At 43.5% G+C, this 21,650-nt stretch overlaps 1 protein-coding gene across 1 annotated transcript in view; it reads right to left on the bottom strand.

Moving 5' to 3' along the window:
* Positions 1-21,342, bottom strand: part of LOC8026242 (TOM1-like protein 2) — a 48,768-nt gene extending 27,426 nt beyond the window's left edge. The window contains exons 1-5 of the mRNA XM_040221585.2: positions 21,177-21,342; positions 17,668-17,752; positions 11,823-11,907; positions 8,035-8,181; positions 6,852-6,986 (exon numbers count right to left, since the gene is read on the bottom strand). Of these exons, the coding sequence (XP_040077519.1) occupies positions 6,852-6,986; positions 8,035-8,181; positions 11,823-11,907; positions 17,668-17,752; positions 21,177-21,240 (516 nt within the window). The 5' untranslated portion in view covers positions 21,241-21,342. The remainder of the gene's footprint in view (positions 1-6,851; positions 6,987-8,034; positions 8,182-11,822; positions 11,908-17,667; positions 17,753-21,176) is intronic.
* Between the last annotated feature and the right edge of the window lie 308 nt (positions 21,343-21,650).

The following is a 21,650-nucleotide window of genomic DNA, read 5'->3' as shown; positions in this document are numbered from 1 at the left end:
CATGATCCAAAAGTACGACCTCCTCAGCATTGGATGCGGTGCTAGGAAGCTGATGCAATATTGCAATGCTCTATCGCAGGTTGCTTAAACATTTGTGAGGGACAGAAAAGCGTTTCCTGTGATTTTAGATAAAGCTTCATATAACTGGCAACCATGATTTGAAGCCACAATATGGCCAAGTGTCGTTACTCTGAACCGTAGCTAATTTACTGGCACAAGCGGGAACAATGAAGAAGAGGCAGGTGTCAAAAGGCTTGTGGAATCCACGGGGCTTACGTCATGGCCCCTTCAGGTATTACTAGGGTGCCTTCATGTGCTCTTTGCTTAGGTTGGAGCACGACATCTGGCCATTTTGTCCCACACATTTATTTTTATTTTTTGTTCAGAAGCGCGTGAAAGAGCGTGTCCCTGCACGCGCTCGTGGCGCTGATTGTGCTATGGCGACATTTTGTTTTCGTCGATTTCTTTGTATTTTCCCCGTGAGCGCGTGCTGTCGGCATCGGGTACTACAAAGGGTGGCATATCACCCTAAACAGAAGGACATTGAGGCACCCTAGGTATTACAAGCCTCTTGAACAAGCGCATGAATAGTGTCCTTAAATAAGCTACGCTTCAGAGTAGCGACACTTGGCCTTAGTGTGGCGTAAAATCATGGTTGCCAGTTATTTGAAGCTTTATCTGAAATCACAAGAAACGCACTTTTCCGTCCTCCACTTTAAACTGTTTGCGACAAAGCAAAGCAACATTACGTGAGCTTCCTAACACCGAATCTAATGCTGAGGATATCGCACTTTTGAATCATGACGATCGGCAGTTGCGCCTGCTCTGCACAAGCACCAAAATGGCGGCGTTCACAACACTGTCGGGGAAGAGAGTGCCGATACTCTAAGCGGAGCTCATTTATTGGCTCTAGTTCCCGCGAAACTCCTTTTCCCTGACTGAAACTGAAAGTAAATATGAATAATACACCATTATTATAGCTTATTTAGTTATAACCAAATACACATAATGAGAGGAGGAAGCGGGCGGGTAGGAGAAACGCGGGTTTTATACGCGACCGTTCTAGCTGTCTCAAAAGAGAGAACGCACGAGCTTGCGCTGGTTTAAAAAAAAAAAAGGCATCCAAAGAAAAGAGGCTGCACGCTGTGTTCTTTCTTATATTGTTGTGTGTATGTTTATTCAGCCGGAAGTTAGTCTGCCTTAGTGGGCGTCTTGTGTCTCAGCTGTAGATGAGCATTTTAGCCAGCGCGGTACAACCTCAAACCTGGGGTCTTTAACGTGCACCACGCAATAGTGATATACGACCGCACGCCGGTGTGATGCTCTTCCAGATCGAGACGGGCAGGGGCGGGGTGGGTTCTGCAGCGCGAGCTTTCGCTCCAAGTGCTCCGAGCTGGTGTGCGCTAGGCCACGCACTCGGCCACCGACCCCCCCCCCCCCCCCCCCCTTGTGCGTCTAATTTATATACAGGTATAAGTAATTGAAGATCGACGATGGACGTCGATCGTCTTGAGGTAATGTAACGTAATAACATTATATAAATAATACACTTGTTGAAGGACTGAACAATTAAATTTTTCAATTCTTGGATTGTAATGTGGTGGTAGCCTATTGTACTTACTGTTGATGAAGAGCAATATGAGGTGACGAGGTAATGATTAAATGATGAGGCTCTATAAGGACGACGACATTAGTGGGTGTCGAACCACAACGTACAGTGCCAGACTTGTTTCAAGTATCATGTACCCAAAGACTTTCTTCACCCGCAACAGTATATGGTAAAATCAAAGAGGATGCTGCTTTACAACTGTACGTGGAACAGGAAAACTGCACTGTGCAGAAGTGCGGCTTACTCGTTAATATGAGGGACGGATTTCTAGCAGCATTCCCTGATTGACTACTTGGAACAAATGGCCTTGTTGACGTAAAGTGTCCCCGTTCCAAAAGATTCTTGAAGCATACTTAAACCGCAAAGGAGTATGAGGCGAAAAATAAGAAAAAGGAGCCTGGTGTGAAAGGTGCAAATCACCACCATAGCTTCTACTATCAAATACAAGGGAAGTTACACAATACACAACGAAAGTTTTGTGATTTAGTTATATTTACACTTAAGGGCATTCATATCCAACGTATTCAGAGAGATGACACCTCCTGGTCAACCAACATAGAGCCTTTTCTACTCAAGTTTTACATGGAAGGCCAGACTTCTGCTGAAATTCCTCACGTAGACGAGTTGTCCGACCGAATAAACTGCCATTACTCCCGATCTGGGAATCTCTCGATCTTTGTTCGTAAGCCATAGTATCATGAGATCGAGGGGTGTGGCTCTTCGTCCGCTGAATATTGCTTCGGTAGGTTTTTTCCGTGTAGGGTGAGACCGACGCGTGCTGCGGGAACAAGAACCTGGCGATTCTTCACTGAACTGCTTCTTCCGTAAGCTTCAAAAGGGATTTTTTTCCGTTTCGCACACCATCTGTTCGCTTGCCCGTTAGTTGCAGGATGGTATGGTGCGCACTAATGTGATGCCTGAAGCCGTTTTTTTTTTCTTCAAAAACTTGTTTATTTTATTTGAAGCGAGATTGGGCGTGTTATCAGAGAAAAGTATTTTCGGTAGGGCAAAGGTAGGTAAAAGAGACCGTAGAACGTCAATGACGTGTTTGGACGTCGTGGCAGGCATCGTGTTGCAACTTCCAGCCACAGAGTACGCATCGCCCATGACTCCGCAGATGTGGATACGTTTCGCCACCCACCGACTGAATAGTGGATCGTTTTCAGTTACTGTTCATGATGGCGTTGGACTCAAGGAAGACTTCGAGTCTTTCCATTAAGTTAGCCCAGGTGCCAGGACTTTTTTCGAAAGCGGTAAGTGTTCAAAACTTCGACAAAGTCGGTAGCCACGTGTTGTGCTTGACACTGGACGCTTACCTTTTGCTGAGAAGAAACTTGCTTGTTCGTCTGCCATGAGTCGTCCGATATCAGGTCATCACCGCAACACCATCTCCCGACAAAACTGGTCTTCATTGTCCGCATGTCCATAGTTAGCAATCACGTCAACTTATAAATTCCCGAACGCTCATAACTTGCCGTCGCTAAGCGCCGTTCATTCATAGCGTCTTCATCGCAAATAAACGTCTTCCTATTTCTTCTGATGGTTTTCATCATATTGCTCCTAAGCTGAACTTACAACATTATGTGTGTCTGTACTTCCGAAAATATTGCAACGGCATTCGTTTTCTGGGAACGCCCGATAATGTAACAACCTTTACAACATCTTCCGGACCCCGTGAAATATAATATTTCGTTACCTTTTTTTAGTCGTCATTAAAATGGTGAGGTAAGTACCGTAAATCGCGAAGCAGTTTACTTGACGTCCGCTTCCACTGGTGTCTTGGAAGATTGAGTCTACTGAGCGTGCATTCCTGCAGAGGAAATTTTATTTGATAGAATATTGACACGGCAATCAACATTTGATTCCTTCTTGGTAAGATTTATTGCGAAAGCCCGTTACAACCGCCGACCGCATCTCCCTATATCAGAGAACAATTTATACACAGCCTGACCACGCTACTTGAGCTAGCTGAGCACAGCTGGCAGCGGCGCGAGCAAGGCCACGAGGGGAACGTGATGGTGCTCGAGCCATCCCACTGTGAACCAATGTTTCGGCCACCCGGGTGCGTGTCGCCATCTATTGGTTGAACTAACGCCTTGTTCAAGATGGCTGCCGTGGGACCGCAGCCTTAAGTGAATAAATCTGATGCAGGGAGTTTAGGCAGAGGAAAGTTACCCCAAAGGGCATCCGATGTCTCAGTTGCAGATGGGAAATTCGACCAGCGCATACAACTGCTAGCGTGGGGTCTTTGACGCACATTGAGCACTTGCGATTATGTGAACACGAGCGGGTGCGACGCTCATACAGGTCGCAACGGGCTCGAACCGATTATCTTGCACTGCTAACACTTTCCGTTGTGAGAACTTTGACATGCCACATACTTGCTACCACACTCGACGATGGTGCCAAAAGATTGCCTGGCTTAGACGTTCCGCCAAACGTTACGAAGGTGCAATAGCGTTTGGTAGGGTTTTTTAACGAGCACCATTTTTTATTGGTATATAGGAGACAGTGTTGCGGAATGGGCCCCCCCATTCCAATTCCATTCCGGGGAATTAGAGTTTTCGATAATTCAATTCCTTTCAATTCCTAGGAATGGAGACACTGAGACCATTCCCATTCCTGGAATGGCTTAATCGTTCCATTCCATTCCTTTAATTCATAAACGTAAAAATTGGCACTTGACAGCTACATTTTGTTGCCGGAATAAGCAGCATAAAGCTGACATTATCAAACGCAGAGACAATTGCAAAACAAAAAGCTAAATTCCTCAAAAAAGCACTGATTTTTACTAAGTGGACCGCTGGTGGCAGAAAATGTTTATTTACAATGTACTGCAAACATCGAGAAAGCCCCTTGATATGTCAATGCTTGTTTAAGACATCGGTCTCGCGACCACGTGGCTCGGAACAAACAGCAAAACTTAAATCCACTCATTTTCTTTTCTTTTTTTTAACTTTTTTGCATTTGAATTTTAAGACATAAGCGGCCAGCGTGCTTGTTTGATAAGAGCATAAAAATATCCAGTTCGTGCGTGGCACAGGAATAAGCTATATTACTGTATTCTTCAAATACAGCAACACGGCTAGTACACTGCTGGAAGCGACTCCATGCACAGCGGTAGAACGCATCCTCTGATAAAATGCAACCTCTGCGGCACAGCACCAGGGACCGTATATATAGACCATGTCACGAAACCTGTTTTAAAATGCACAAGTACACGCTTGCTTTACGAATCTCGATATTTACTATCATATTTAATTCAATTTTTGGCTGGTTCGCCTCCCCTTTTCCACCCTTCGCATACTCATTCTCGTGTTTCCTCTTCAGATGGCGAATAAAGTTTGATGATATACGCCGACTGCACCGTGTATAGTTTTGTTGCACAACTTTCAGCATGCAGCTTGTTTATTTTCTTCGCGACTAATGTAGAAAAATGTCTTCTACGATGCCATGACTCCATCTGTATTTATCTTGTCTTCTCGTCCGAATTGTGATGTTCCTCTTTGCGCTGATCGAGTGGCGGGTTCAGGCAGCAGACGGTACCAACCGATTCATTCTTCTACCTTGGTGTCGGTTGTTCGCATAGTGGCGACGAGTCGGGAAGTCAGCGTTGACAAATCTCTTCACAGCAAGATACAATTAACGGGGTAATACCGCACCGTTCGAATTGACATTCCCCGTGTTTCCTCATCAACACCGTCCAACTGACTTCTCACCGCCTCAAATAGGGTCCAGGACAAGGAGCACGGAAGTCGAAACCTCAGTGGCAGCTAGCACCCAGCTCTCCTCAGTTGCTCTCACAGCAACGGTCGCGCTTCGTCTGGCGCGGGAAGGTCTTTCTGCAGGTCTAGTCAGTTTGGTCACACCAAGAGCAATGGCGATAGTCTACTTCACCTTACGACGGACCTCAACAGACAGCACGAGAGACATCGAAACCAATCCAGTGCTTTCTTAGTGTCGCGTGACCCTGCAGTCCCGCTCACGGTGCTGGATTGCCTGGGGGACTCGTAGCGTCCGCAGCGGTCCATTGCAAGGTGAAACGAAGTATGCGGAGACTAAAGTCAAAGGAAATGAGCGGGAATCCGCTAGCTTGCTTGTAACCCCAACCCACTAAAACATTTAACACAGAAAACAAACATCGGAACAAGGACCAAGTAATAGGCTGACATACACTACAAATGCAGTACAAAAAAAAACAAGCCTCGGAGCAAAGCGCAAGAGGAGAAGAGGGAAGTGAATCTCGCTTTGGTTTAATGCCGAAGCAAACCCACATCTCGCACTTCAAAGGAGTGCGCACGAATGAACGTGGAAGGCAGCAGGGTTGGCTGCCTGCTAAACAACGCGCCTTGAACTATAAAAAAACAATACCTGATCATCTTTCGACGGCGCCCGAGTCAACGAGTTATCAGAGCTCTGCAAGTTATGAGTCGCTTCCACTCCCAGATCTCAGCCTGTGAGCGCGTGCATTTTACAAACCGTCACAACAGCAACAAAAAAAGCATGACAAGAAGTACGATGAGGAGTTGTGCATGGCGGTTTCTTTCTTTGCCGCTCCCTTTTCTTTTGCTTGGTGCTTGGTTTCTTGTTTCGCTCTCGTGTAACACCATCAAAGCCCGACGCCTGCGCGTCCGTGAAAGGCGCCACGTTACCCCCCTTTCCCCCTTTGCTTTTTGCTTTGACGCTTGTTTTTTTTGTATTGCATTTTGTTGGCGTATAAGTCTGTTAAGGCTCTTCGCGGGCTAGCAGTTTCCTGCTCATTTTATTTCTGAGCAACTGACTCACTGACTGGCTCAATTTAGCTAACCGTAAACACACAAAAAAAAAAAAAAAAAAAAGAAGAATTGTGCCCATTTCATTCCCGTTCCATTCCGGGCAAAAGGCACCTAATTCCATTCCCATTCCATTCTGCTCAACGTTGCCACCATTCCATTCCCATTCCATTCCGGGGTCGTGAAAATGCGGAATCATTCCGGAATCATTCCAACTCCGCAACACTGATAGGAGATGCATTTTCTCGATACGACTCGAAACTGCGACATCAATTTCCCCGCCAAATTTAGCGGGGGATATTAAAGTCACGTGACATTGTGGTGTTATGCGATCAGACCAACATGAGCAAGAAAGGCCTTTCGCTTTAAAATGAGTGAGGCCCATGGCGCTTGACCTAAGCTACGGCCCTGCATGGTGCACATGGCGAGAGCGATACCGAAACGGTGTCAAGGCGAGGGCCGCTACTCACCCTCTGCGGGGTGTGAATGGGTGCCATGGTGTCCAGGTCGGTCATGGGAAACTCGACACCCTTGTTCTTGAGGTCGCTGTATACCTGGACCACCCCCTGCATCTCCGGATGGACACGGAAAGCATCTGCCCAACTCTGCAGCAATAAATGAGAGAGTTTGCAGCTTTATTTTAATCCATCAATCAGACCTTCGCATGAAAAATTGTGTTTTGTGAGAGATGCAAGTGGCACAAAGAGTTCAATGCCTTCCTGGCTGCCTTCCTGGCAGGGGCCGCCGCACTGCTCTGAAACGTCGGCTCTGCCTCCTTTTTTTACTTTTCTTTCTTGCGATGACATTGAGAGTGCACACACTGAGGCGAGGCGTAGGGGCGACTTGCTAAGCGCAGACAAAGAGATACATGACCGCACTTGCAAGCCTCACGCAATGCCTTCGGAAATTTTCGGAGACTGTTTGCCACTGAGCACAAACAAAAAGAATGCAGGCGGCACCCAGCATTCCTTCTACAAAGCCTCGGGGAATCTTCCATGGCTGCTTGTTACTCAATAATGAGCAAACTATTCATGGCTGCATTTGCATGCCTTCTTCAAGGCCTACAGGAACTTTCCAAGACGGTTTGCCACTGAGCACGGACAGAAGGGATACAGGTGGCACCTTGCTTGCCTTCTACAAGCGCTTCAGGAGCCTTTGGTGACTGCTCAATGCTGAGCAAACGACACATGGCTGCACTTGCACGCCTTCTGCAAGGCATACAGGAATTTTCTGAAAGTGTTCGCCACCAAGTGCAGACAAAAAAAAGGATATGTGGTTGCATCTAGCAATGGCTGCACGTGTATGACTGCTGTGAGGCTTACAGGAACCTTACGAGACTGTTCGTCACTAAGCAAAGACAAAAGGAATATGTGCTTGCACCTTGCATGTTTTCTTCAAGGACTTGAAAAATCTTTCGTGACTGTTTGCTGCTCAGTGCAGAGCAAACAATACATGGCTGCACTTGTATGCCTTCTGCAAGGGCCTACAGGAACTCTTCGAGACTTTGCCACTGAACACAGACTAAAATAATATTTGGTTGTACTTTGCACACCTTCTGTAATGCCTTCGGGAGCCTTTTGAGACTGTTTGTAGCCAAAGGCAGTCAAAAAAAAAAAAAAAGAACACAAAGTCTTTGCGGCTGTGCTCGCTCACCTGTATAAGACTGAGGACCTTCTCCTGAACGGCGGTGGGGGGGTCATTCTTGGGGCCAATCATCTTGACCAGTTCCTGGACAAAGTCCTTCTGGGCCACCAGCAGGTGAAAGCGGCGGCCGCAATTCTTTACGCAAGTCTCCAGCACCTGCGTCGATGGTGAACACCACATGTCAGACAGAACTAGAACCGGTAAAAGTGAGTAAACTGGAAGCAAACTGGGAAGGGAGGTAGCTTGTCAAAAAATTACCAAATGTCCCACAAAACCTGCGCAGGAAAGCAGGAATCAAAGCCTTTTGACCAGGTTTTTATCTGCCATATTTTCTGGCTTATGTTGCGTTTAATCTTTTTTTTTTGTTACAGTATTTCTGTTTGAACGTCACATTTCTTTTTAGGTATGGACCTTAATTGTGCAAATTTGCATTAGAGGTTATATTTCTCGTTCCATTCGCCGACGAGAATGTTGAAACTGGCTCCCACCCATGCATACCATTGAGATCAGAATACACACATTCAGGCTTTTCAACGCAGTTTCACTGCGCCAACCGCACAAATCTATAAGTGCGGCTTATACAGAGGTGTTATAGACTGGAAAATACAATAAACCAAACCAACTCTTCAAGTAAACATGGGGAGCGATAGTCTCCGAAACACTGCACAGCTATTTTCATTCAATCCTTTTCTAAAGATGGCAATTTGTGTGGGAACATACTGGATTAAAAAGGAAAAAAGTGTGCTCAATTATTTATATTTTACTCGTTTCTCTCACACTGCTATTTGCCGTGTAACTGAAATTCTGGTTGCAAGTCAAGAGATTCTCCAGTGGTCTGAACTGATTACCAGTCCCTCATTGCGGCGTGCGAGATGTCCTTTGCTAGTTTGGCATATAAGACTCCCCAAAACTTAATGTAACAAAGTCTTCAAACAAAGCAGCATTCAAAAATTGGTGAAACTGCCATCCTCTACCAAACCGAAAAAAAAAAAAAAAAAAAAAAAAAAAAAGTTCTTTTTACTATTTTCTAACAATTAGGAAAGCTAAACAAAAAGAGTGGACGCTTTTCATTAGTAAAACAAAACAGAAACTAACAGCAAAAAAATATAAGTATTAAAAAATATATAAACAGGACACCATAAGCGGAACTTAAATTTTATACCGCCAAGTCATCATCTGTCCAGACTTCTAAAACACTGCAATGATCCAGATTTGTGCGCTCTGATTCATGCCAAGAAAAATGCCTATACCATAGCAAGTCTGATATGAAAAAGTATAAATAGATAGCGAACTGCAAATGGATGGGAAATATGGACTTTCCTTGGTTCCTCGGAAAACACGTTTGAAATTATCTAGGGGACGTCCCTCACCGGAAGGCAGGTAAGCTCTGGGAATATCCTCGAGGAAACTTGTCTTGAAAATAAAGCTCTCATCGTTAACGAGATATGTATGAGATAAGGATGAAGACACACTCGCAAACACTCCGACCTTGAAAGTAAACCAGACAACAAGATTCATTTGGCTCGCGATTAAACCACTTTGCTCGAATGCACAGACACAGAATTAAATTACTGCTTTGCTATGACCAGGAAATGAAGAAAGGAAGTTCCATTATGGTTAGAATCACATTTACAAGCGACATAGTAAATAGAGGATTTCCGTGATATATTTTTTCAATATCACGGCATCCTTGCACCCTCGAAAATTACGTAACAAGAAAGATTACTTCCAGAAGCACTGATTATCTAGCACCAGTAAACATGTGAAAAAAAAAACCTATCCTCCTCATTCCGTCCAGTGAGGACAAAAAGATATACTGTAAAACCTTTTATTTTTGGCAGCCCCTATTTTTCGCGAATCAAACACAAAGGTCATAATCGCGGCCACTAAATTTTGTGAATTCCAGAGGCCTGCATTGAAACTCTTAAGAGCTGAAATTTTTGCGTGCCCTTAAATTGCGCTAATTTTTCAATTCACGAAAATTAAGGGCTAGCAAACTTAAGGGGTTTTACAGTAAATCGTATCACCCTTAACTAACAATGTAAAAGTAACGAAATTACTTTGTGTGGTCAGCATAAAATATTATCTGAAATCTCACTGTAATCATGTGGAGCAGTTTCCGCAGTCCAGGGGACACTGTTAACTCAACTGAAGCTCTACCAACCTAGAACTTCACTGAATACAGTATAAAAATCAACAAAGTGCAAATCCTGAACAGTTTGTTATAGTTCCAGAAGAAGAAAAAAAATTGAGTCCTGCATTCATCTACAATACGGTCAGAGCGATAGCTGCGAGACGTCTCGGCAAAGTCGCTGGGAGTTGACGTAACCGCGGAGTGTGTGAACAAGAGCGTTCTGAAGAAAATAAACGTCTGTTTTGTTCCATTTTGCTCCAAATGCCCTTCTTTCTTTCTTCCTTGTTCTCGAATCCGTGAAAGTGCGTCTCCCAGCACGAGCTCTTCGCATCGACAACTCTACAGTAACAATTTGTTATCTGCTTTTTTTTTTTTTTTTTTTTTTTCCAGAGAGTGCATGGAGTGGGCATTGGGTACTAGAAGACTCCCAAGTTAAAAGTAGGTCGTTGATGCTGCTCAGTGGTAACGTCTCCGCTTCGCACACGGTGCACCCAGGTTCAGTTCTGTGGGCGGCAGGCAATCTTTTTTGAGGATTTGGCAACAATGGCGACGGATGACCTACACTGCCAACCACAACATCAACAACTACATCAACAGGCGTCGTTTCCAGTGGCGGGAAGAGACGGTAACAGCTATCGCTACAAGACTATTTGAAGACACCACACTTGACTCCAAGACTACGGTCACCCGTTCGAGGTCGCAACTGCATTGCACCATCACTTGTCACTTCTTGTTCCCACTGCACGAGGTCGGAACCTAGCACCTACCTGACTACTTCCATCGTAATATTCACCACGCTCACTCTTCAACTCTTTATAAACCCCCCTCCCTGTCATAATACACCAAGGGGTCCAGCAGGATGACTGTATGACTTTGAGGGTAAGTAAATAACAAAACAAAAGTGTAAATAAAATATAAACAAAGTCCTCGTGAAGCAACCTTCAAGTGAGGTTTCACTTCACTGCGCCACAATATTTTCATGCATGACATAATCTCGTTGCACTCTCGTTACAGTAATGCTATCTACGAGGATGGTCCAAAAATGATCCGGATTCCGGTTATCTTAAAATCTTCTGTTGGTCGCACCGTCTTACCGGTGGTTTTTGGAATGAGGACGCCGTTGATCACGTTCGAACTTGCACAGCAGCTTGGTCACTGCTGTGCAGGCTCAAACGTGATAAGCCAGCCCAGTGCTGACTAAGGTGCGATACGCAATGGCCGCTCTACTTGCGATTCGCACAAGTGGGGGAAGCCATTGTTTTAGTAATCTGAGGGTGTGTTTAATGCCTGTATTTATGAAAGGCTTTGTGCACAGTATGAAGAAAGTGTTTCATCGCATAGAAGTGTGTTTGAGTGGCTACAGAAATTCAAGGAAAGACGCACAAGTGACAGCCATAAAGGAGCCGGACGACCTACCACGTCCGCGGCTGATGACAATGTTGAGCGTGCACGTGAACCAATCCTGTCCAATAGGCGATTGACAGCGGATGATGCAACAAATCATCTGCAAGTCAGCCAGGGCTTTGCCTATGCAATAATCCATGACAGGCATTGATTTGAAAAGGTTTTGATTAAAGTAACTTCTACAGCCAGAGTGCAGATAATTTTCGCATCGCCCTCGCCCCGCTACATCTGCGAATAAGGTGGAAAGGTCGGTACTGACGGTGAGGCTGTACATGACGACTGTGTAGTTCTTGCCGGCGTTCTGCGTCAGCCGTTTCCGCAGGGCCCTGATGGCGTCCTTTGGTCTGTGAATCCAATGTCCCGAGGCCAACGGGAAAACAAACGAAAACAAGGAGCAAACCACAATTAACAGTGCATTTCTTCATCTGAAAACGTAGCGAGATAAAACATGACCAACAACTCAATACTCAAGTGTCCCAGGTTCCAAAAAATTTAATACATGTGCTAACTGTGGCCAGTGGCCAAACCTGCAGTGCTCACTCAAATGTGACTCTTTCATATCACTTTTGTGCATCTAGTCTATGATGATTATGAAAGTTCCGTTAATCTAAGCACTTACATCCTCCGCTCCAAACGGTTTGTACGATAAAGCATCAGGTAAATAAGGCAAAGTTAGATAGTGCAGAGTGTGTTAATTCACTTGGTTAAGCAGATATAAAATTTTACGAGCACATTTTATTTATGGTCAGGTGTAGGTCAACAGTAGCAGCAACTGTACCATTAGCACAATGTATACGAGGTTGTAAGACATTTTCTTGTTTATATATGCATTGCATTGCAAATATTGTAATATTTTATTCATATTGCATTCATATTACTGAATGGAACAAGCTTCCGTCACAGCTGGTAAACGAAGACTGCCCTGTTGCATTCTCAGTCGGCCTCCAGTCACTCGTCACTGATGACGCAAGTTCTTAGACTGGCTGGGATAAATTTTGTAACCCTGTATTTTACAACTAATGTTTCTTGGTCAATTTTTTTTTTTGTGCGTATCCGTAATCGCATTAAGCCAATTGAAAGTCAATTGAAAGTCATTAAAAAATTGAACGAAATAAAAAATGGCCTTTTTGGATAAAGTGGGTTCAAAATATCAATTAATTTCATTTTCGACGATATTTCAAATTTTATATAAAAAATTCAGTGAAACTAAAATAGACTAAACTTATACCCGTCGATATTCCATGTATAGGGCTACACCCAAATAGTATTTGGTAAGCGACAAATATAATAACTCATGAGTTACAAGGCTCTGAAGTTGTCACCGCATTGTCACGTGGGAGCGATTTCGATCACTTCTAGAGAAGATACAACAAAAAAGGGGGAAATCGCATCAAGCCAATTGAAAGTTAATATGATTGGCAGCAATAATAAAAAAGCGAACGAAAAAAAAAATGGCCTTTTTCGATAAGGTGGGTTCAAAATATTGGTTAAGTTCATTCTTGACGATATTTCAAATTTTATATAAAAAAATTCAGTGAAAATAAAAGAAACTAAACTTATGCCTGTTGATAGCCTATGTATAGGGCTGCACCCGCATAGTATTTAATAAGTGACAAATATAATAACTCATGAGTTACAAGGCTCTGAAGATGTCACTGGATTGTCAAAGAGACAATGTTTGGCATTTTTTACGTCAATAAACAAAAATACAAAAGTATTTTCCTTTAAACTAAAAAATAGTCCAAATAGCATACAAAAGCACAAAAAATTACTGTGAGTTTTGTATGCTTCCCGTATTCGTACCTGCGTACAGAAGTAGGTAGAAAAATCACGGAGTAAAAAACAGATTTTCACTCTGCTCCACTCAATAATTTTTTGTGAAGGGAAATATTTTTTTAAAAAAATTTTGAAAAGCGGTTTTGTTCTTTCCAGAAATGGGGCCATTACATATATTAAAAAAAAAAAAAATCGAACCCCCCCCCCCCCCCCCCCCCTCCCTTTCCCTTTCAAGCATGTTCAATTTCAAATGAAACCACCCAGCTGTCATTCGAAAAATGTGAAGTCTGGCATCGGGTGGTCCGAAACCCCATGAACAGAGCTTTGAAGAAATCATGTTTGCATTCCACTAAGTCCTTGCTACAACATCTTTTCGGCAGTTTTGGTGCGGCATGGCTATCCGGAAGATTATGTTTTTAAACAATTATTAACCTCGTTTCCTTCAAAAAGAAGAGTCAGGGGGCTCCCAAACCCACCAAACATGTAGTTCTTCCTTTTTTTTATTCTTAAACACCATGCCAATACCGTAAAAGTTGCCAACAGATTTGAAATTGTGGTGGTTATAAGCCAAACCTATTGACCTCGTTTGTTTCCGCAAAGGCTTCATGTACAAAACACAAATGTCAATTATGTGTCGGGTGTGGTCTACAGAATTCCTTTTTGACTGTGGCCTCTGTTACATAGGGCAAACCAAGCGTTGCCTCAATGACCGTTCAACCGAACACAAACGTTGCTTTACAAAGACCCCTATTCAAAACTGTCAAAACATGTTATTGAGTGCAACAATTGTGTACCGCTTTGGCAGTCCACCCCAGTTATCTTAACAAAGAAAGATGATCACAAAAGGTTAGTGAAAGAGTCACTCACGGTCATAAATCATGGTAGTGCAGTAAATACTTCATCCCTTACTTTAGATACAGAGTTGAGAAGATTTCTACAAATCTGATCGTTTGGTTTTGTTTTCGAGCAAGGTCACCCCTTCAACCTAAGTGTGGGCATGTTCCTTTGTTGGCCCTAGCCGTCTATCTTGTTGTGCCCTTTCTTTGGTTTTGTGTTTGTTCGGGTGTTTAAATGTTCGAGGTTTTCGCCCATGGTCCTGTTGTTTGTTCTGGGAAAGGGTTGATCTAATTTTCTTGGTGTGTTTTATCCGGATGTTTAGGTGAAACGGTAAAGGCACGTTCACACTCTTGCGACCGAGTACGACCGAGAACGACTTCTTGGGACCGGATGCGCTGAGCGGAGCTGGTCCTAAGAGATCGCAAGAGGCTTAAAAACCGGTTTGGTCTCTCTCGGTCATACTCGGTTGCAAGAGTGTGAACGGGCCTTTAAGGTTTAACCCAACTTCTTTTGTTACTTGTTTCGGCTATGTGTCAAGTCCTGTGCAAGTTGTCTTTTGAGTTCAATCCTTTTTATGCATTTGTGTAAAGAGTGTTCTCACTTTCTTTCTCTTTTGTTTTGGTTTGTAAAGGCACCGAAAACCTATACAGTTGAATCTCGTTAATTCAAACCCTCTTAATTCAAACTTGCAGATAGTTCAAACTAACATGCAGGTCCCATCCTATGATTCTCTACGGGAGGAAACTTTTGATAATTCAAACTCTGCTTTATTCAAGCAAATCTTCGGTCCCCTGAGTTCAAATTAACGAGATTGGACTGTATAAACACAAACTCCTGTAAAAGCAAATTCAGCTGTGTTTGAGACTTTGTGTGTTGTGTTGACCTTCGTTTTTTCCCCAGTCTCGAGGTTTTGTCTTAAATTATGTTAAACCTTCACCAGCTTGTTTGTGCCCTAACCTTTTGTTCGTTGCTATGCATCTAATCTTCGACAGGTCAGGGTTTACGTGCAGTGGTAGTACAGGCGGAAAACCTTTACTCGTGAAAAGTTATTCTAAACATACCCATAACAAAGCATCAGCTCGGTCTAAAGTTAGGCAGACACAGTTTCCGCAAATGCGCACAGAAAAAGAAAGTAGTGCAAGTGCACGGCACACAAGCACACAAGAAACTGTGGAGCTCTTCAAAATGCTGACTGGAGCAAAGCTGTCAGATCAACTCAGTTGTAGAACTTTGCCTTGGAATGGCTTTGACCTTAACCTCAACATCAATCACCTGTCTCACTCTCGATATGACAAAGAGCTTTCGAAAAATTTTAGAGTGCTGTTTCTGACAACATATTTTTAGAACTTGTTTATTTTATTATTAAAATGTTTCCAGCATGTTTTTGTAGGCACGAGACAAAAGTCCAGATGCTTGCTCGCTTTTGCAGCAGATGGCAAAAACTACAGCATCCCTGAGCGCGCGATACATCTACGGTAGACTCAGTGAGTCACCCCTAGCGTCTAAGAAGATTAGTTTTACCGCATTTCTGAAGTGAAACTTTCGACAACTACTTATGGTAGTTGTCGAAAATGCATACTAGCAGACGAAAATAACCTAGCAAACCGGCTTGGCCATATCTACGGGAAATTGGGCATGGCTATGGACCAACAACGTAGAGGGGCTTAGAGCGATTAACTGGTATTTCGTTCACCAGGCAATTGTACACTTGGCTACTGCCATGTTGTACAATTGTGACCACTAGTCACGTGACTGTACCAAATACTGAGGCTTTTATGCAAAACTGAGCCGAGATTTGTATTGCGATCGCTGTAAAAAAACATTATAAACTATTTTTTTCAATACGGCTAGCCCCAGAAATCAGTGTCTAGCTCCGATAAAAACCCAAAATACAGCACCGCAGCTGACGGCATCTAGCGGAGGCATTGCGAAGCTGCCCGAGCTTTTTGCTGAAAGAGCACATCTTGGACTTAAAACTAACGAAACATAACTTATCTCGTTGGTACTGCTATTAAAGATCAATAAGCAATTATTTGTGGGCGGTACTTTGTTAAAATCTAGACGTAAAACTAAAAGGTCATGCATCTAGTCGTAAATCATTTGCAACATGGCAACGGCCCATTGGGTGTCACTTTCAGCTGCCACTTTATCGCTCTAAGGCCCTCTACCTCGTTGTTATGGACGCACACTACGCTCACATAAGCGAGCGAGCGTTTGTGTGCATGGCCAGGCATTCAGCATCATGATAGAAATATTGCCAATACGGTGGCAATGATAGCACTAGCAAACAGCAAAAAAGAAAAGAAAGAAAATTGTGCATGACAATACATCACAGTTGGAACACCATCGAGAACACCACCACTTCAATTTCTCTTTTACGTCCCTTCAAGGCTAACTTACAAGACTTTCAAAAAATTTCAGTGAAACACGAGGGAACATACAATTTCCTAAAACGCTGTTCGTAATTTGCTTGAACTTTGGGATTAGCCAAGGCTTCGGAATGTCTCGGGCACTCCTGTTCATTTATTCCATTTCTGAAATCGCTAGCATAGTAATGTTTCGTAAGAACGACACATTACCCTAATTCCTCAGCTCCAAGTGTTCGGAGGACAGTCTTTTCTCAGGCGTTGTCCAGCTTTGCTTACCTTAAACTGTATGCAATACTACTATTTGCGATTTCATAAATTGCCAACGGCATGCAATACACTATTTGCAGTTTCGTAAACTAAAAATAGTATGCAATAGTATTTGTAATTTCGTAAGTTGAAAATAGTGTGCTATACTATTTGGCATTTCATGAATTGAACATAGTATGGAACACTATTTGCAATTTCATAAATTGAAAATAGTATCCAACACTATTTGCAATTCTGTAAATTGCAAATAGGTAGGTAGTATAGTTGGGAGGCATGAAGCCCACATCCTACATTCCCGGTTTACCCGCCATGTTCGTCGGCAGATGACGGCGTCGGATGCCGACGGAAGGACGAAAAGCAAAACGGGTCGAGCGCTCGGAAAGGCAGGCAGATTATGAACATGACCCCAATAATTTACATAGCCCCGTACCATCGACCGCCAAAGGCCTCGCCCCCCTTTCCCTCATACACTTTTCGCTACTAACGAAAAAAACGCTTGTATTCCTCGTTTCGGTCACAAATAATGAACAAATGAAGCACACCGTGTACTCCATTACATTGCTTGTGCGTCGGTTAATTCTCCGAGAAGACTGCACATTCAAATGAAGCCATCACGAGACACTACAATACCAATTAAAAGCGAGAGCAGACGAAAGCTACAGAACAAATTTTATACTGTTAAAAAAATTACAAAGAGGCATGTTTTGTACTTAGCACATTGTTGTCCTCTTGGACTGACTGTGGCTTCCCTTTAATTATTTGAGATTGGATTACAGCACGTGGGCCTTAGCAATTTTTTTTATGGTAATTCACAAAATGAAAACAAGTGAAACAAATGTGGAGAGAAGTGCTCACCCCTCATCGGTGTCGTTGACAATGTCGCAGATCTCCATGTTGAGAGCCCAGTTTTCAGAGGCCAGGGAAGCATCTGTTGCTTGCTCTGCAAAAGAAGGTTAATGTTGGGAACACCAAACATTAATGGCGCACCAAGAGGAACAACAGAAAGTGTTTCCCGACGGTTGAACATGTTAAGTGGCGGACACACAGCTCAGCTGCATGGGGGATGAAAGCTAGTGCTGCAGATTTTGGACATCGCGAGTACAATTTTCACTTCTGCTTATTTCGGTATAGATAAGGCAGAGATATCGGCTAACATTTCCTTTAGAATAAGAAACATAAAAGTTGATGAGACAAATCCCCCCCCCCCTCTCAAAAACATGTGATGGTGCAAATTACAGAAAAACACAGCCACCAAATAAATGCCTACCTATTTGCGCAGTCATACCATTTACGGTACTCGTTAAGAAGCATAGGCAAGTAACCCCAGCTGTAATATCGGCTGATCAGTGGAAAACAAAAGTAGGTAATACCAGAAATGTAAAGAAACATTTGGCACATCAATTAGATCGATTTTTGGCATCTTGTAGATTGCAGCTGCTGGGCTCATGTAAACAATGACGCCAGTAATGATGAATCAGCCATCGTTAACGGCTAATCGCCATTAGACTCAACACAAGGCAGCTTAGTTTAGCTCTCTGGAGTTTGTTAGCAAACTGCCGGCAACTTCTCTGACGCTTTCGAGATGCTCCTGCTTTAATTGTCATTGGCACACACGAAAGAAAATGCAGAGAGCTCAAGGTGTCGAGCTTGTTGCAATTTCAACACTGCTGCGACACCTAATGCTTGCACTGGCAGCTCCTGCATAAAAGGAAGGGTACTTATGGACGAGGAGCATGTTGGTGCGGGTCAGGATTACAGAAAGAATAAACATGTGGGACAAAGACAACACAACCAAGTTTTTCAGCACACGGAATCTACACTTTTGCTTGCTTATATAAAAAACATGAATTCGCTTCATTACCCAACATTATCACAAGCTTGATGTGCCAGAAGTGTAAAATTGCAGCATTGATAGCGATAACCAGCAGTTATCCTGCTAAAGAAGCGAATACTAAACGACTACGTCGAACCCCGTCGAGAACTGACACGAGAAAACTGGAAGCCCTAGCCATGAAGGAATCCCGATAACAGCACAGCTAGTGGGTGTTCAAAACCGACCAGCAGGTAAAGCGGGAGCTAGAAATGAAGCGAGCATCACGAGAAAACCAGAAATGCAAACGCGGGGGTCAAAGAGCACAAACCATATGTGGACTGTAATCTTCCTGACTCAACAACCAGGAAGTGCGCATTGTCGGTCCTCAGCCTACATTGACCAATGATTGATCACATAATTTGAAATGGCGTAGCTCACTTGAGTGGGAAGGAGTGTGTCCTGGTAACACACAAATCTAAAGGAATGAGTTCCTTCACATTCAGTCTACACTAAGATATTAATTTATGCCTATTTGGTTCTTTTCTATTAAAACATTTACCAGGCCATTGTGGGTCTCAATCCACAATGACCAATCACTGATGGCATGATGTGCAATGGCACAGTGTAATAGTTAAAATAAAAACTGACATCAGTTCGAAAGCGAGCACACAGGCAATATACATAATGAATCTGAATAAATGCATAGTCCCTTTACATTCAGACTACAGTAAGCTATTAAGTTTATATTCCGACATAAATCAGCATCATATTAACAAATAGAGAGAAACGGTAGAGGCAGAAATGGCATATTGTAGTGAGTGCGCAGGTGAGCTGGTGGAAATTAACCATTCTGATGTTAGCCTGAGACTGAGGCAGGAAAATAGGAACTTTCGAAGTAGAAGAAAAAGGAACAGTCGAGGATACGTCTCTATAGAAGAAAAAGGAACAGTCGAGGATACGTTTCTATTTAGAGACGTATCCTCGACTGTACCTTTTTCTTCTACTTTGAAACTTCCTATTTTCCTGCCTCAGTCTCAGGCTAACATCAGAACAGAAAAGGCACTATAGAAAGGTTGGTTTCCAAGCAATGTTAGCGGCACCCTTCACACATAGCAAGTCATAGCAAGTGCCGAACATATAGCTGTTGAAATAGAAACGTTGCCTGACACATCCGATCATAGCAGATGGCTATGAGCCATTCGCACCCCACGCTATATAGCACTTCCGTTTCACACAAAGTATAAAAAGAGAAAAAAGAAAAAGCCAGAGAGTGAAAGTTATTTGATTCACTCGGTCGCAATAAGCACCCCAAGACTCATCTTCACAACACTAGTCTGGGAGACTACCAGCTTGCAGACTATATTTGCTCGCTTTTTAATCTCCTCCACAACCTTAAATGACGAGGTACAACTTTGGTTTTCTGCAGGGAAGGTAATCCTCTTTGCGTTCCCCACTCCTAAGCTGCGAGGGGAGCCAAGTTGCAGCAAGGTAAAAAGTGGAGAGGATAGAGGAAAGGAGGAGGTGGGTAAGAGTGGAAAGTGCTAAGTGTACATCGGCCTTTAAGACTAAAAAAAAAAAAAAAACGAGTTTGCATTGGCTTTGCGCAAGAAGTGTCTGTAAGTAGAGCTTTGCCAAACCGGCTTCATTTGAAATGTCCAAATATAGAAGTTGGCGATGAGCTCATACACACAAGAGCTACCGCCGACGGGGCATTGTTTGGCACGCGAAGAGGGCTCACTGTCCTATCAACTGATTGTCATATTTTTAGCACAGCCCTTGCGTTGTCCGTTTTACTGTTGGCGGTCCCTCCTACGCGACCGCACGGTAGGTGGGAAACCGTAAAGTAGGTGTACCGTACGGTGCGTTAACCTTACCGTAACGCACTACGTGCAACGTAAAACACAGTACAGTTCACTCATGTGACAAAGTAAAGGAAACAAGAATGTAATATGTATTTCCCTGAGGAAACAGACGGACGTCAATCATAAGCTGCTGTTGTGTTTAGGGAGAGAAAAAATAATAATAAAAATAGCGTACGGTACCGGTATCGCATCGTATCGGTACTGCAACGCGAATCCCCGTTACGCAATCAACTCCCGTACATCCGACAGAAGCAGAAAGAGAAAAGCGACGATTCGTCCGTCTCCCTGTGCACAACTGCGAACGTGACGCGAGATAACCTCTAGAGTAACTTGGTTTGTCTTCCGATGCGTACGAGAGGTGAGGCGACATTTTGATCGGTGATAAACAAGAGAGCGGGTCACTTTTTCGGCGTGAGGCGCGGGTGTGTTATCGAAGGTGCGGTAAACGATGTCGCCAAAAGAAAACAATTAATTGTTACGAGGTGTCTGCGCTTTGCGTCTACAACAGGTGAAGACCATCGGGTTTCGAATGTTGTAAGGAAATATTTGGCGGTGTGCAGTCAGGACGAAAACGTCGCGTTCAAGCGAAATGTTTTGCCAAGAAAACAGCTGACCATGACGCCGAAATTATTTAGGGAGTGATCATCGTCGGTGTGGTCTTCCGCCCGGTCTTTTCGCGGCTCGCTCACCTATTTTTTGGCCCACCACGGTGTTGAAAGGGTTGCCCCCGAGCTGCGCTAAGAGGGCTGACATCTTGATCACCTCCGTGATTTACCGAACGATTGTGGCTGGAATCAAAACAGCTTATCACATCGGAGTCACGGCCATAAGCGACACACACACAAGCACACAACAGTTTGCTCGTCAATGGCGAAGCCTCGTTCGACTAGTTTCGTATAAGGTGTTACGGTGATTTAGTCAAGAAGTGACCAATGTTTCTAGTAAAAAACAAATATTGAACAAACATTTCTTACGTGTTATTTTTTACATGCAAAAAGGCTGGATTAATTAAGGCATATTTAGAAAACGGTACAAAGACACTGCGGGTTTTACTTGTTAAAGTTCCCTCTAGATGTCGTTAAGGTGCCGTGAGGCACTAAGTTTCGGTTTCGTTTCACAAGGAAAAATATATGTTCGTTTCGTGAGAACTTTGGCTAGGCGTT

The sequence above is a fragment of the Ixodes scapularis genome, unplaced genomic scaffold, assembly GCF_016920785.2.
Source record: "Ixodes scapularis isolate PalLabHiFi unplaced genomic scaffold, ASM1692078v2 PGA_scaffold6__148_contigs__length_123643588, whole genome shotgun sequence".
NCBI classification, from domain to species: Eukaryota; Metazoa; Arthropoda; class Arachnida; order Ixodida; family Ixodidae; genus Ixodes; species Ixodes scapularis.
This window is presented reverse-complemented; position numbering and strand designations above follow the sequence as displayed.